The sequence below is a fragment of the Lingula anatina genome, chromosome 1 (genome assembly GCF_051362555.1).
Source record: "Lingula anatina isolate TDL-2025a chromosome 1, LinAna3.0, whole genome shotgun sequence".
In the NCBI taxonomy this organism is placed as follows: Eukaryota; Metazoa; Brachiopoda; class Lingulata; order Lingulida; family Lingulidae; genus Lingula; species Lingula anatina.
In genome coordinates, this window is record NC_141767.1 from 68,643,392 (window position 1) to 68,658,813 (window position 15,422).

At 34.0% G+C, this 15,422-nt stretch overlaps 2 protein-coding genes across 7 annotated transcripts; one reads left to right on the top strand and one right to left on the bottom strand.

Moving 5' to 3' along the window:
- Nucleotides 1-5,732: 5,732 nt before the first annotated feature.
- Nucleotides 5,733-9,947, bottom strand: LOC106151953 (methyl-CpG-binding domain protein 2). Its single transcript, XM_013525400.2, has 7 exons — nt 9,716-9,947; nt 8,625-8,758; nt 8,207-8,349; nt 7,532-7,622; nt 7,180-7,334; nt 6,739-6,862; nt 5,733-6,140 (listed from the first exon to the last, which is right to left on the bottom strand). The coding sequence occupies exons 1-6, from the start codon at nt 9,829-9,831 to the stop codon at nt 6,755-6,757; spliced, it is 747 nt and encodes a 248-aa protein (XP_013380854.1). The 5' UTR covers nt 9,832-9,947; the 3' UTR covers nt 5,733-6,140; nt 6,739-6,754.
- Nucleotides 9,948-10,097: 150 nt separating this feature from the next.
- Nucleotides 10,098-15,242, top strand: LOC106151954 (uncharacterized). 6 transcript variants are annotated; one of them, XM_013525401.3, is made up of 9 exons: nt 10,098-10,257; nt 12,211-12,347; nt 12,941-13,022; nt 13,234-13,373; nt 13,766-13,839; nt 14,063-14,099; nt 14,394-14,442; nt 14,679-14,713; nt 14,965-15,242. In XM_013525401.3, the coding sequence occupies exons 2-9, from the start codon at nt 12,245-12,247 to the stop codon at nt 15,063-15,065; spliced, it is 621 nt and encodes a 206-aa protein (XP_013380855.2). In that variant the 5' UTR covers nt 10,098-10,257; nt 12,211-12,244; the 3' UTR covers nt 15,066-15,242. The 6 variants fall into 6 exon arrangements, with proteins under 6 accessions (XP_013380855.2, XP_013380856.2, XP_013380857.2 ...); XM_013525402.3 differs by having other exon boundaries at nt 10,113-10,403; XM_013525403.3 differs by having other exon boundaries at nt 10,113-10,399.
- Nucleotides 15,243-15,422: the final 180 nt, after the last annotated feature.

A 15,422-nucleotide genomic window follows, 5' to 3' on the forward strand; every position in this document is an offset into this window, starting at 1 on the left:
TAGCAGCATTCATAACAGAGTTGACCTCAACGAAGTGATGTGTCTTCCCTGTAAAGGGGGGGGGGGGGGCAGTAGGCTTAACATGGGTAAACAAAGGTTTGCCCCTATAGTGAGCTTACTACAAATTAAATATCTTGCCAGGACATGTGGACTCAAAAAAAGGTCATAAAGATCCACTTATGTTGCCCACTATGTAATATTTGTAAAAAAAATTTGTTTTCAACTTTCACACTTCTTTGCCGTAAAAGCTTTAAAATAAAATTAATCAATGAAAAATACAAAACAGAAAGATGACCATTTATTTTAGATATTTTTCAACTTACTTCCAATATGGTTTGGATGTGTTTTCCTTTGGCACATACATTTTTCTTCCAATTTCCACTAAGAGTGTACCATAAAGTACTTAAATGCTCCCCTGACGGTAAAAAAAAAAGCCAAGTCACAACAAAATTCAAATGTGGCCAATAGTCTCTAGCTTGAACCAAGCCCCAGTGGTCACAGACCTAGAGATAATCAACTCAGCCAAAATTACTTTAAGTGCATTCTATGAACCAAATGGATGGAAACAATTGGAGGCGCATAGTAGCAGTATTTCATTCTTAGAAAATGTCTGATGCCTCTTGTCAAACTGCTGCAAATAGTAAAAGTCAATTAAGTCTTTTGTCAAGGGACCACCATTCCATATACCTCTACTCCAGTAAAACAGGTACTTAAAAGCAGGAGATGTAATGCTTATCTATACTTTCAAGAGCACCATCAAGTTTTTGTCAAGGGACTTCATTTACTTATAACTATCTCAGTTGAACAGGTACTTAAAAAGTTGCAACACTTATTAACATATCAATATAGAGGATCATCAAGTTTTATGAAAATATGCAAGTCTTAGTTACATGAAGTGGGGTTAATTTGTACGTTTTGATGAAAACTTGAAATTAAAAACCAGACAGCAAAGCTGTCACGTATACAAACGTTAAACAAGAAAGAAAAAAAAATATATTAAATGAAGTTGATATGGAAGGATAAATGAATTTTCCTGAATATCAAAATTAAAATCCACCATAACAATATTTTCATATAGTTTTGAACAGGTTTATTTCAGTTGATCAGTAACAGTTAGATCCAAAACTTGGTACCAAAATTATGTATCACTTTAACACCTTGATGTAGAAGGGAAAGTTGCTGAAGTTTAAAGGAAGGTTGATGATCCTTAACCCCCTATCTAAACAGGTTCTTTAAAATCTAGACCCCCATAAAATCTATGTTCTTCAAAAAAAGGGAAAGGTGTAAGCAGGCACAGACTTACAAGCAAGACAGGCAATTTTTCATTAGTCCATTAAACAAGATAATTCTAGCAGTTGTATCTGGATTTTATTTGAATTTTATTGGTAACAAGGGATTTGAGATTAGTCCCAATTGGCAGCAAGTAATGAATATTTTTAACTTAGCCAAGATTAACATATTATCTTTATTTTTGAAGGTCCTTAAATGTTATCTTTGATACTCATTAAACACCACTATTCCTTTTCCTTTGGAGATCTAAGGCAAAACTTCACTAAAACACATTTTAAAATTCAATAAAGGTACACCCTTATTAAAAATTTAAAAGGTCATGGCACAAAAGCTGTTGTCCTGCAATACTCTTTGATATATTGGTTCAAATTTCCACAGCTGCTCCTGATCCTGTAAGCCAAAGGTGTATCATTAGGTGTCATCAGTGCATGTTTTATCTTCTCCACATCTTATTTCACATAATCAATACAATTTAAGCTGTTGTTCAGTCATGCTAGTCACTTAAGGATTTGCTAAAAGTAAAGGCTGTGTCACTGAAGTTAGCATGAATGTCAGGAAAAATAGCTATAAATTTCAGAAAATAGCTCAAAGTTGCATGAAAAAGTATTCAGGTCACATCACTGTTTCCCTAAACTTCGTGCCTTAAAAACAAAGCCAAGATAGTGGCATATAAGCAAATCTACAAATAAATTGGTCTGCAGCTGTTGTCTTCCTTACATAAAAGGATGCCTTTGAAATTATACACAAAAGGCAGGTTCATTTTTCTTGTCTGAGAATGTTCTTTTATGACCCATCAAACAACTATAAATGACTTACCAAAAAAAAAAAAAAAAAACTTACATAAGTGACCTGGCTGAAATTTTTAAAAAATCAACAAGGGGGGGAGGAGACATATTGTGATGTGATGTAAGTCCACAAGTTAAATTTCAATTGGTACAAAAATTAAGTTTAGACCTTTCAAAACACAAAATATATATCCAGTGCTGCTATGCACGATTTCCCAGAAACTTCAAAGAAACATTGCCTCCTCCCTAGAGGTGATTTCACACATTTCTGCAGTAATCCCCTTCTAGTCCATTATCTTGAACAAGCAGATCACAACCTTGGTATTTCAGTATGCAATTTAAACTCTTCCTGGGATCTCACTTAACTGAGAAGCTGCCATGAATAAATGATGTTACAACTTATATTAATATAAAATATATCATGTCATATTGCTTTGATAAGGACTTTATGAGAAGAATGTAGGTGTAAGTGTAAAAACAAGCTATGTGATGTCTTTAAAGTATGCTGCATGGTTTTGTTGTACAAAAAGAACCAAAATACAGACATCAATGTGAGCATCTGTAAGGAAACGGCACCTAGCTTGGTAACTGCCCTAGAAGTCAAACTAACATGACCTTACAATCAATGAATACAGAAATACTGATGATAATTCACATTATTCTAATTAATTGAATTCAGCCGTAATTTTCTGTGTGGTTAGTTAGCAGGATCAATGTTTCCAACTTAATTTCCTTTTTTTGTCAATTCCACACACAGTTCATCAAACAAGTAATAGGGAGTCTAAAATTAGATCATTGGATTATAGAAATGAGAGGGAAAAACGACAGAAATGAGTTGATAAAATAATAAGCATACCTCAAGCAAATTACTTATTTTTTTACTATTTGAAAAATCACCCAGTATAAGAACTAGCGATGCAACTGATAAACAGAATGAAGTGACATAATTGTAAATGAGAAAAGACGAAATTAAGCATCTTCCTCAAAATGGTAAAGTGAACGTTTAGTAGACCAAGGACAGTTTACACTTAAAATGACTATGTTTAACATCAAAAGGTGTTGCACTACAGAAACCTTAAGCACAACTTGGTTAAAAATAATCAAAGCTAATTAGTTTCTACGCCCATCCCATACATCCAGAAATAAAGAACAATGAAATCCCCATTTCAGATGAAACATTTTACCAAGAAAAATTGCATCAAACAGTGCAAAACTGAAATATATCCCAAGGATTGTCAAGATTTGAGTCAGAGTTTGCTTTCTCACTTTACAAGGAATATCAAACACTGCCATCATGTACAACTGATACATGCGGCATAATTTATCCCTGAGTCATGACAAAATATCAGGCAACATTGCCCGTGATTGTGCCATACTATGAGTCATTACTTCTAGCTAGCATATAGAGAAGGATACGACCGTTTTAGGTCTTTACCTGTCTTGCACATTGTTAGTGGTCCTTATCTTTGATTAGTATTATTTTCATTAATATGTTTTATTGACAGGCCTGGAACAATTTGCAGACTCTTGTAATGACAACACTTCAAAAATATTGAAAGTAAAAAATATTATGAGATGAAGAAACTAAAGGTTTTGTTCTATAATCTTATAGATAAATTTTTTCTTTATGCAACAAAATTGAGAAACCTACATTACATTTTTCACAGATTTTAGAAAGAGTCTCAGAAAAACTGAAAATTTAAGCATCAAACACATATTATACCCTAGCTTCACCATATCATGTGACATACATACTGTAATTCAAACAAATGCTCTGTGAAGTCAACTTAATAGATCATCAATTGAAGTTTGCTGGAGTGTTTATTAAATCAATTTGTTAACCCACACCCTGCTGATGAATCACTGACTGTTGACATTAAGAGCCCTTGCCTATATATATGTCAGTTTACCTACTTTGTCTTTGGATTTGATGACTCCATCTTTATACATTTAAATCTGCAATGTAAATTTATAATTAGTCTCATTTTATCATATCAAGTGACATAAAAATGGACCTCACTGAGCAACCCCCGTTAATTGCACTCTTTTAAACACACATGTAAAACAATTATGCACTCTGATATTTCAACAAATACTTCAAACTGAAATAAGAAACCAAAGTTTGATAAAGTAGACTAATTAGAATTTTACCATCACTGTATATTGTTAAGTATGCCTTCATGACAGAAAAAATATGCCATTGTCTAAAATTAGAGTAGCTTACCCTATAAAATAATAAAGCAGAATTAGTTAATTGCACTGCACATAATGAAAAATGTACAAGAAATCAATGGCTAAAATGCTGCAGTAGTAACATCTGATGGGCTCAATTAACACATTCAAAGAAAATTCTCTTCCTTACTGTTGATGTGCGATAGTTGATCACAGAGACCAACTAAATAAGAGGTAAATGCATCATGGTATGATTATAAGCAAAAACAAACACGCCTTGGTTAACCAGTAAAGGAACTAACAAATGATAATTGTATCAAATAAAACAAACAAACAAACAAATAATAATAATAATCCAATCAGGCTAATTTTAGTGTGCACTGAATGCACATGTGCTATATTGTATGGGGAGAATTGGGACGAAGAAACCCTAGATATAGATACTGGGTTCACAATATCATTTTAAGTATACTGTGTGTAAAAGAAACAAATTGCCAGAAATGCCCATCTACTCAATGTACTTCTGGCTTGGGAGTCCAACTCCCTTGAATGCCAGATGGCTTTGTGTCCAGACACAGTGTGTTAAAAAAAAAGAAAAAGAAAATGCCCCTGATAGCAACAGTCGCCTATATATTATACAAAAATCACTGTAACACAACTGGGGTGTTACTCTGCTTTAAGTATAAAGTAATATCGGTAAGGATGCAGTTCCTCACGTCTCTTTATGAGCACCTGAGCAGGGTAAATTTGAATGTTGAAACATTGAACTTTTGCCTCCATGTTTTCCTCACATACTCAAGCTACTTTTACTTATGTCACTTATTTTGAACTTAACAAATAATTTATTCCTTTTCATGGACAAACCATTAAGATTTCATAAATTTAAATTCATATAAATAGAGGCCTGATACATATCATATGTCTTTAAAGAAGATATAATTTTTGGAAATATTTCTTGACATCTGAAGTCGGCTTTCTTGATCCTTAACCCCAAGTTGATATTTTCTGGGGGACAATAGCAAACTTAAAGGGAAACAAATAGGGGGATTACTGCAGAAATTGCTGGTAGACAAACACTGACAGTTCACACACAGCCAGACAAAACAACATAGTAATATTTGATGTAATAAACTACTTACCACCACTACAGTCAGTAGAAAGCACTGCTCTATTCACCATTGTGAAGTGTTGGTCTGATCACAGTCTGACAACGATCCTAGGCCCAACCAGGCTCCTCATTGGTCTCAGATGCCAGATTCTAATTGCACCCAACTTATAATAAAATCTAAACCAAGTAAAAAATACCCCACAAAAAAGTTTTAAAAGCAATGCATATCTTGCACAGCACTGTTCAGATCTTCAAAAAAGTCCTCCAGCTTGGAATCCAGGAAACAAATAATATTATCTCAAAAGAGGCATAATCACAAAATTAAGTGTTAAGTTATTCACTGAAACGGTTAAAATTCTTTACCAAAACACCCAAAATTTCTTGAATAGTTTATTATATACACTATTAAAATTTTAATAAAATATATTAGATGTTTTTCTGATATCTCAACCGGCTTTGTTCTGAGATGACAGTCTCAATAAGTTTATCTAAGAGCAAGTAGCAGATTTCTTTGATTCCATAAGAGTATCAATGGTTAGTTAATAGTCTCTCACTTCTACAAATTGCTTTCTGGGAAAAAAAGCTAATGAATATGAAGAGGCATTTTTGATTCCTTATATACAACACTGATAATGTGTTTGAGCTGCTGTTCACTTAAAATTATTTTAAGTCAGACCATTTGTGTGTATTGTACAGTCACAGACTCTGGTATTTGATTAAATGAAGCAGCTTGGAAACTTTCTTGCCCTCCTTTCCTCTGCAGCAGTGTTTCTTTTCCCTTGAATCTAAAAGGCAAAATAAGTATTTAGAATATTTCAAACATTACTATCTACTGCCAATTTCATTTTAGCTAATCTTAGAAAGAGTGGTTACAAAAGACAGTGTCTTCAGGGAAAATATTTCAAAACTCCATTACATAATGCCCATGTCACACTTATTAGGAATCTGCAGGGATGAAGCAGAACCACCCAGAGGGAATTCAGGAGGAAATTTCAAATGACCTAAAGCTGATAGCGGGTAAATTGTAAGTGCATTTCACCATTCAATATTTCTCCATTTGGAATACATCTCAAAGGTTTTGAAGATAAACAAAACAATGAGGCTGACCAGGACAAAATGCACTCAGAATTTTTAGAATAAATTTTAAATATCCAGGAATATATAAAGAATTTTCATTCTAATGGCATTCTGTTGAATTTGCAATTAATTCTTTCCTTTCTTATCAAATACCTATCCTATCAAAGTTTGTGAAGAGGGTAGACCTTTATGAGATATAAGTCCACTAACAAACATAAAAATAATGCCGATGACAACACATCTTCCTTTGTTGGAGGAAGTAAAAAAAAAAAAGCAGGATAAGTATACCTCTAAAACCCAACTTACTGTTTGGACTGTGGATTCAAAGTCCATCTGTGCCCCAGTACTCCAGAGCTTCCTGCAGTTTTTTCCTTGCTGCTCTCACTCGGTGTTCTTGTCGCCTCACATCTTCATCACTGATGAGTACTTTCTAAACAAAAAAGGTTAAAGATGGTATAAGGCTCCTAAAAAGAAGTGCAGAATTCCATTAACACTCAAAGAACCATATTCTTAAAGCATCACTGACTGAAGCAAAACGCCATACCTACCATCCTCTAACTGATAAAAGATCTTTAGACATGCTAGCTATACCATGACACCAAAGCCATAGGATACAACACCTGAGGAGGCATAAGTCTCCTAAAATTTGTAGTGCACAAGAGGTTGACACTACAAATGATGGTCTATCACCGTTAATCAACGTACGCAATCTCTTGTATGATATGAACAGAGAAGAAATGATCATACCTGTATAAGAGGTTGCCCAGGGTTGATGTTAACTCCAGGGTTTTTGTCTATGGCTGATTTTGATGCACCCTGTCCTAGTAAAGGTTCATTGCTCAAGTGAAGTGCTGCTGCTATACTTTGGAGTAGATTTTCTTCACTCAAATCTGGTCCAACACCTACGAAAAATAACAGTTCTTTTTACAAACCAGAGTATCTAGTTTTAAATTGTATTGAAAGAAATACCAACCAAAAAAAATCCCTAAACAAATGTCTGCATAACAGATTACATAGGTAGATAAAGAGTGTACTGAAGAACTATGGACTATGAAGTCAATACAAAAAATGCACATTATTAACTGGTCCACATACATACCTAGTAAATTTTTAGGTAGCTCTATGGTTTTGAATATGTTTTCTGATGTATCACAAGCATCAATGCCTTGGAGATTCTTCTCCCAAAATAACTGAAATTGAAGGTAACATCTGGTTGATATATATTTCAAAAATCTTAAAGTCAAGAGGCTGACTCTTGTTCTCTGTCGTGACACAAAACCTATTCAAAAATATTTGTTGGACCTTTTTGATTGGGTTTACTTAAAATTTAATCTCCTATCAAAGCAAAACAACAGTTAGTTTACATTCTCATCTGAAGACTTGTATGACTATGGATGCACATTTAGGCTCAAACTAGGCATGTGTATGCATGCATCTGTTATTGGCTTTGGATGATGAAGGTATAATTATATAATAAGATGAAATTATGTTAGCACAGCACCAACATTGTGCAAATGAATTAAGAACAATTTACTCTTGAACAATATCAATTTAACCAATTTTAACAAGAAATCAGTCTACTTTAATAACCACTGGTCCAACACAAAATAGTAGCAAAATTGCAGCCAGGCCAGTAATATCTCGTAAAACTGTTCAATCACTGAATGATGTTTCTGCTTTGGAACAGGAGATTCCTTGACACCTGATGGACTACTGAGTTTTGACATATTGTGATAGAAACAATAATGGATGATATCATAGCCAGTTAGATCACCTGTTTTGGGGGATCTTGTGGTCCATGTTTTAAGTCTGTGCGTGATTTTGATTGAGGCTGTGTTCTGATGACAGTGACTGGTTGCTTGAATATCGAAGCCGTTTGGCGAATAGGAAGTACAAGACTAGAATCATGCCTCAGACCTGAAAAGGATACAATTAATAATATTTTTATTTTAATTTTGGGCATTTTTCAAAAAGTAAATGGCTACTAATATTTTCAGCTAAGATATAACATTATCTCTATCAATACTGTACTACAAAAATGAAGGGTCCTTGAATTTTATGTCATAAATGGAGAGATAAAAAACCAATTGTTTTTGCCTGTCACTTAGTACCCGGTCAACTACATAGACAAAGGGTTCTGGCAATGTGCAACTGGCTGTCACGTTTTTTTTTCCTGCTTATAATTAATGTACCTTTCATTCGACGACTTTTCCTAATCGAACTATGGACAATTTTTCCTGTTCTAAAGTCAAAAGCTGTTAAATCATAGAGATCCCCAAGGTGTCTTGCTAACTGTGGTTTGCTGCGAAATTTTCTTCCATCAGGACTGAAAAATAAAATTACATTATCAATTACAACAGTAAAAAAAAATATTAAAAAAAAAAAAACAGTGGAGTGGGCTAATACATATCATATAAAAAGCAACTGTATCTTCCATTCCACCACCGCTTAAAGGATGTCCCTCAATTGCACAATACACCATAACACAGTATAACACACTAGAAAAATCGAGTCCAGTCACAAGCAAACCTGGCAAACGGTCATTCCAATCAAAATAGGATGACAATGTAAAAACTAAATCTATTACTAGGTAATTAATATAAATGATATAACTTAACAAGTTGACAAAATCTGTTTATTGTTGGGTCTGCAGCCATGTTGGTTGGTATTATTGCCAAGAAAAGAATGTTTATTACCTACTAGATTGCTTTTATATCACCCCATTTTGTTGGAAATGACGGTCTACTTTGTTTAATTGCCACTGGAGTCCTTTTTACCAGTGTGTTATGCTGTATTGTGCACCGGTGCTTAAAGGCTACTGGCAACCAAAGCAAAACAGGATGTCAGCAGTGACATAATATAACAAGACTGGTCAGGGGCAGGCAAACAGATTTATGATTGACCTCAAAAAGGATGAAAGCAGAGTACAAATCATTTTCAGGTATAAATATATGTTCCAGTCATAAAACGTTGAGCTAGAATATGCACCTTTAGTTATGCAGTGTATGTTGGTCACCTTGGTTTGAAAATAATTTTATGGTTGTTTCGATTTTGAATCGATTTAGTATTTTTCTTACAGATGCTAATGTGCATAATAATATATGGTGAATTTATTAAATTTGTTAAAAAATATTTAACGAACTTCGATAAATGTAAGAATGATGCCAAATGTTGGTGTCATTACAAATAACGTTACACTTTTTACATCCAAAGAACGACCATAGTAAAAATTAGCCCTTCCCTTAAGGCGACAAAAAAATTAATAAACAATAAAATGGCGAACCTGATATAATAGACATCGGTTTTACCAGCTGATAACCCCGATTTCCGAACAACTTCTTCTCTCATCCACCCGGAAGGTAAACCTGTGCAGTCTGACCTTCTTTTTTCAAATGACATAATGTGCAAAATTACTTAATTTATCTCAAAGATCTGTCTTAACTGACAATGCTAACCGGCACAACATGCAGCCTAACCACTGCTATTAAATATCAACGGAAGTCATATCGAAACAAAATATTCCACAGATGTTCCTTTCACATATGAAGGAAAAAATGAACCTGAATCATTGGAATTAACATAACATTACAAAAAATTACGATATAAAGCCACCCTTTTCTCAAAAAGAATCTGTGATCAGCTAAGTTTGTCTACACAAACGCGGAGGAACACAACTTCTACTGCGCAAGTTCGTAAAAATAAAACTAATGGCGGTGGTTCCGTTTGTTAGAATTTATCACTGATCACCGCCAAAGCTATGTCATATGCACGTTGCAGGATGTATTCGGTTGGTGGCGTTGTTAATAAAACTTTTTATAAACCAAGGTAATAAGTAATTCCGGATCATCTTTAAAGATAAAATAAAGCCTTGTTGCTGTACGTATTAGTTTACCGCCGACAGGAGTGTCTCAAGGTGCTCGTCTTGTATGTGGTTCTAAAATTAACCGAAGTCTACCAAGGGGAGTACGTAGGTATCGTCACCGGTTTCGTTTGCTCGAGAAAATAAGTGTGCAAAAGAAATTTAACGGGGAGCGTCTATACCTCTGTAAATACGAAGGGTTGAAACATGTTCACGCAAGCCCACTTGCATTTTATGTTGGAACTCCAAAATGACTTATGAAAAACGTTGTTTTCAATACAGATGCAAAATCTGTGATAGATGAGTTATTAACAGAACAAACTGCTGAATACATTAAAGGTCTAGAGAGAAAAGAGAGAAACCATCAATGTTTTGGTGCTGTAAAGACAAATTTTCTTCAAAATATAGACAAGACTGCATGTACTGTATACGGCATGAAAGGACACACTGGAGAAAAACCAAAAATGCCAGTATTGTGAAAAAAAATTTAGTTCAAAAACTAGCTGTGTAAAACATGAAGGAAGGATTCACAGTGGTATTTTGCTTCATTCTAATAAGAAAGAATTTCATGATTACGATATGACACCTGGGGCTATGGTCTCATTCAGTCTATTAAAAAGGAATTTCCAGATGAAGAATTGGCTCCGGGGACAAAGGAGCAGATTAATTTATCATAAGATTTTAATGATCACATTGCAACAGGAGTAAACATATGTATCCTGTTGCAGTGGAACAGAAGTTTATTGACAATCGCCCTACATCCGGGCATGATCAAATACAAATACAAGAAGTAATCCGCAGAGTGATTACCATATACAGTTTGATATACATTGTTGCAATGTTTAGAAACGATTTTGCAGATGCTGAAGTATAACGTCTAATAAGTCATTAAATGATGTCTAAAACATTTGAGATGCACTGATTTAGCACCTGTCAAACATCTGCGTATGTGCCAAAAGTGTGCTTCTTGAAATGAACAAAATGGTGAAACTGACAGTCTCCCAGTGGGTTCCTGCCAGTGATATAGACATTCCTGCAGTGTGGCAAGCTTAAGATAAATTTATAAGTGGTTTATTTATTGAAACAAGCATAAAGATGTTTTAAGAGTAGGTATTTATTGTTGATTCTGTACACATAGTAGTACTACAGTGGCAGATTTTTTTTTTTTTTTTTGGGGGGGGGGAGGTCAGGGGGGTCCTGCCCCCCTCCCCTTTAGATTTCTGATTGAAAAAAAAAATGCACCAAAAAGGCTGAATCATAGTTCTAAAACTGTACCAAATAGTGCAATTTGTCCTCTAAAACACCCATTTTTTCAGGCATGCCCCTGACACCAAGGGAGTGTGGGTAAGTCTTGCAATCCGAAGCCTATCAATCCCTAAAAAAATGGACCCCCCCCCCTTCTAAAATTCTGGATCTGCCCTTGGTACTAGTATGGTCTTGTAGTTGTTCTATAGAACTTAGAAGTGGCATAGACCCCATACCCATAGATATTTAGATCGATCTATCCCCCTGGGGAGTCTCAATAGATTGGTGTCAGCTTAACTGGCTTAAATGTCTGTCCCGCCTACTAAAAGCTGTAAGGGGGTAATTAACTGCCATGCCCGCGCGACTGACAGCAATTTAGCGTGAACCCCCAGGGAGTTGGGTCGATCCGGATGGATCGATCTAAATCTCTGGGAATGCAGTCATAGTTGAGCTATCTGTCTGTAGTGAAAAAATATTCCATTTCATTGCATTAAAAGTTGGTCATATGGAATCATCTCTGTTGTGGGAGTTTAAAATTGTATGAATGTATAATTTTAATTAAAATAATTCTCAAAAGACCAAGTTTGGTCCAGTTTGCTAAACTTGATGTTATCCTATCTTCTGACCATTTTAAATACTAATAAGTAACGGTACTTAGTATTCTTCATTTTTAGCATGGTGGAAAAGAGCAGTTTGTAAGCAAACAGAATGATGACCAGGAAGTCCCAGGAGGATGTAGTGTATCCAGTGTTCCATGGATTGTCAGCGTGGATGTCCACAAGTGTCTCTACAGAGAGGCAGGAGATGTGGGGTAAAGAAATGAATCCAAATTTCTGACACATCTTGACATTTTTAGTATTGTAAAAAATGTACATATACTGTTTGATCATACTAGATTAAAGGATCTTATCTAGCATGAAATTAATTTGTTAGCATGTTTTTGGGTTCTGATATTAACTAGATATGCTAACACAAGAAAGCAAAGGCCTGGAAAAGTAAAATGATGACCAGCTTGTGCATGTACCTTGATGTTAGTGCTCTCATATCTGTTTGACCTCTCATCTCCTCAACTCACATACTCCCTGTAAAGCCAACCAGTTGTTCTCTCAACAGAGCCATGAATATCTATTTGTCTATCAGTTAGGTCACTGTGAAATCGTACACCTGCTATTGGAAGAGCAATGGATGTGACAAACAAACTTTTAAATGCAAGAAATACATCAGAAATCATATCCTGCCCGAAACAAATGTAAGATAAAGATTTGAGAGCTCCCACATCAAGGTGGATAGACAAGTTGGTAATAATTTTACACTTTTTGAGGCTCCTGCTTTCATGCAAAAACATAGTGTAAACTGAAGCTAATTTATTATTATAGCTGATGGTTACTGTAACTGATTTTTCAGTGAAATGTAGTGGGGAAATTTGTGGAAAAGATAAAGCTCAATTTCTACTCAGTGAAGATGCAGAAAGCGAAGACACAAAAAGGTATCGTAATAATTTTTCCATGGTGAAACGATTTTAGGTTTTTATTCAAGAATCAAATATACTATACATTAGTTATAACTTAAATTGGATGTATTTTTATATTATTGAAACTTTTATTTTATGCAGTAGATATCCTGCAAACACTGATGTTTTCAAGTAAGAACTTTTGATCCTACAATTTTCATTGCATAATTTTTGTTTCATGCTGCAGTATATACCAGAGTCATGCTTATTACAACGAACACTTGGCAGTGTTTCATGCAAGCTTCATTGATGAATGTATACATGCAAAGTCTGTAAAGAGAGTGAACTTGGGACTATATCTTCTACCACCAAAGGAGGTCCAAGATGGTATGTCTACATTAGTTAGAGCAAGGGGTTTCTGTTGAAACTCCTTGGTTAGAGCCAGTTTGAGTTTGGAATGTGCAGTGCAGGAACACTCTATTTATTTTATTATTATTATTATAATTTTTTTTGTGTGAGCAGCATACAACATGAACCCAGATGTTAACACTAAACAGCATTTAAAACTTTTTCTGTGTTTAATAACGATACTGTTTGATGATAACAATAGTTTTACTGTGTATAAATGACTTGTATGGAATAATCTACATGAAAAAATGGGGCCTGTGTGAGTAGAGGCTGGAGATCTATATAAAGCTACTAAAAATTGTTTTAAAAATTCCATCATCTTATCTCTTGCATGTATTGGTTAATCCAGTTTATTTATTCATACATTTCAGAGCTGAAGTTTCAGTTCAAGTTTTCTTTTGATGGAGGAAAAAAGCATAAAGGTGCACAAAACAAAAACACAGATGTAAGTTTCCATTCAAATCAACAAATAAATGAAACAGGTCAATAATTTAAGATCACAATATAAGTTTATGGGAGTCTGCTTTATGATGTTGTGTATAAATTTTTTTCCTTGGACAAATCCGTTAATTGATGTACTTGTCAAAATACAGGTGCTTTTATAATCTGCTGAAATAGTTTGGAAAGTTGTTTTTACCAAAACTTGGTATTTTTTTTCTTTTCACCAGCATAATGCTCTGTCTAAGGAACAGAACAATACAGAAGGTAGGTATATATTCTGCTTAGCATAAGCATAAAAAACTGAAATAAATGGGGAAATTTATCTTTGAAAATATCAAGCACTGAACACATCATAAATTAATTAAATAAATAAATAAATAAGTAAGTAAATAACACCTTTGCTCTTGCTTGTATTTCTGTGATGGTGTTAATTTGGTTTTCACATTGTTTGTAAGCTACTGGAAGTCTTTATAAACAGATGACTGCATCTTATATTTTCATGATTTACGTAAGAAAGGTGTTGTGTTCTTATACTATATGCATCATTTATTTGTTTAGGTCTGAGTGAGAAGAGAGTTGATGATAACTTTGGAGCTGATAATGCAGAGTATGACCTCTCACCTCTTAATATATTTTTATTTATCAGGATTTTGCAAGAAAAATCTTTAAAAGGATATAAAGTGATTATTTCATTCATAATAAATTATTTTATAAAATTCAAAAATATTATTGACATTTCAGTTTATAAATATGGATACTGTTATTATTCTGTTTATTGTGTCTGTCTTTTGACAAGCTTTCACTGGTTCATATGTAATTAATGGATTAATTGATAATTTTCAGCCAAGAAAAAGAGACTACTGAGAGAATAACAAATGGTCAGTATCGCCGTTTTAAGGCTCATCTTATGTTTTCAATATATAATATTCATAAATGGCATTTAAATAGTTTGTTCACATCAAAAAAACATCCTGTTTTATTCCTTTGTTTTAGAAATGTATTTCAGTCGTATTTGTGTTCATAGAAAAGCTTCCAAGTAAGTCCGAATGTTTCATACCAATTTTTCCTTTTTTTTTACAATATTTGACAGTTTAGAGACATTTATATCATAAGCTCTGTTCATTTTCAGGTGACATAGAGATTCCTATTGAAGATTTACCTTTGGTTTCTGGAGAAATACTGGATTTTGATATTGGTCAAAATGGCTGTGAAGTTTACCATAAACTCTGACAATGCAACCAGCAACAGTTAATATTAAAACTTTTTTATTATTTATTCTTTTCAGTTTATTTTAACTTTGAACAGTTTGTTTGTCAAATTCAGCCTTGGAGAAATAACTTGCTGTTATTAAATGTTTGTTGCAGGGCAGTGCCAATGTTGTTGTAAATAAACGTTTTAAACATTAAATTTTGTTTTCAAGTCAAATATCACAAGCCTCTCATTTTTAGATATTGCATGCTATTGCCAGTAAAACCTCCTAAAACAGTTGAAGTATATTTTGCATACATTTCTGTAACAAGGATGCCATAAGTGCTATACTTATAGTGTGCTTCTACCAATGATAAAAAGGGCATTACACCACAATAA

Excerpts from the sequence above, each read along its gene's own strand:
- LOC106151953 (XM_013525400.2), bottom strand. The coding sequence starts at position 9,831 with ATGTCATTTGAAAAAAGAAGGTCAGACTGCACAGGTTTACCTTCCGGG. Across the intron at positions 8,759-9,715 it reads ACCGATGTCTATTATATCAG|TCCTGATGGAAGAAAATTTC; the intron begins GTTCGCCATTTT and ends TTTATTTTTCAG. Across the intron at positions 6,863-7,179 it reads CTGGGCAACCTCTTATACAG|AAAGTACTCATCAGTGATGA; the intron begins GTATGATCATTT and ends TTTTTTGTTTAG.
- LOC106151954 (XM_013525401.3), top strand. The coding sequence starts at position 12,245 with ATGATGACCAGGAAGTCCCAGGAGGATGTAGTGTATCCAGTGTTCCAT. Across the intron at positions 13,023-13,233 it reads GAAAGCGAAGACACAAAAAG|TATATACCAGAGTCATGCTT; the intron begins GTATCGTAATAA and ends TTCATGCTGCAG. Across the intron at positions 13,374-13,765 it reads ACCAAAGGAGGTCCAAGATG|AGCTGAAGTTTCAGTTCAAG; the intron begins GTATGTCTACAT and ends CATACATTTCAG.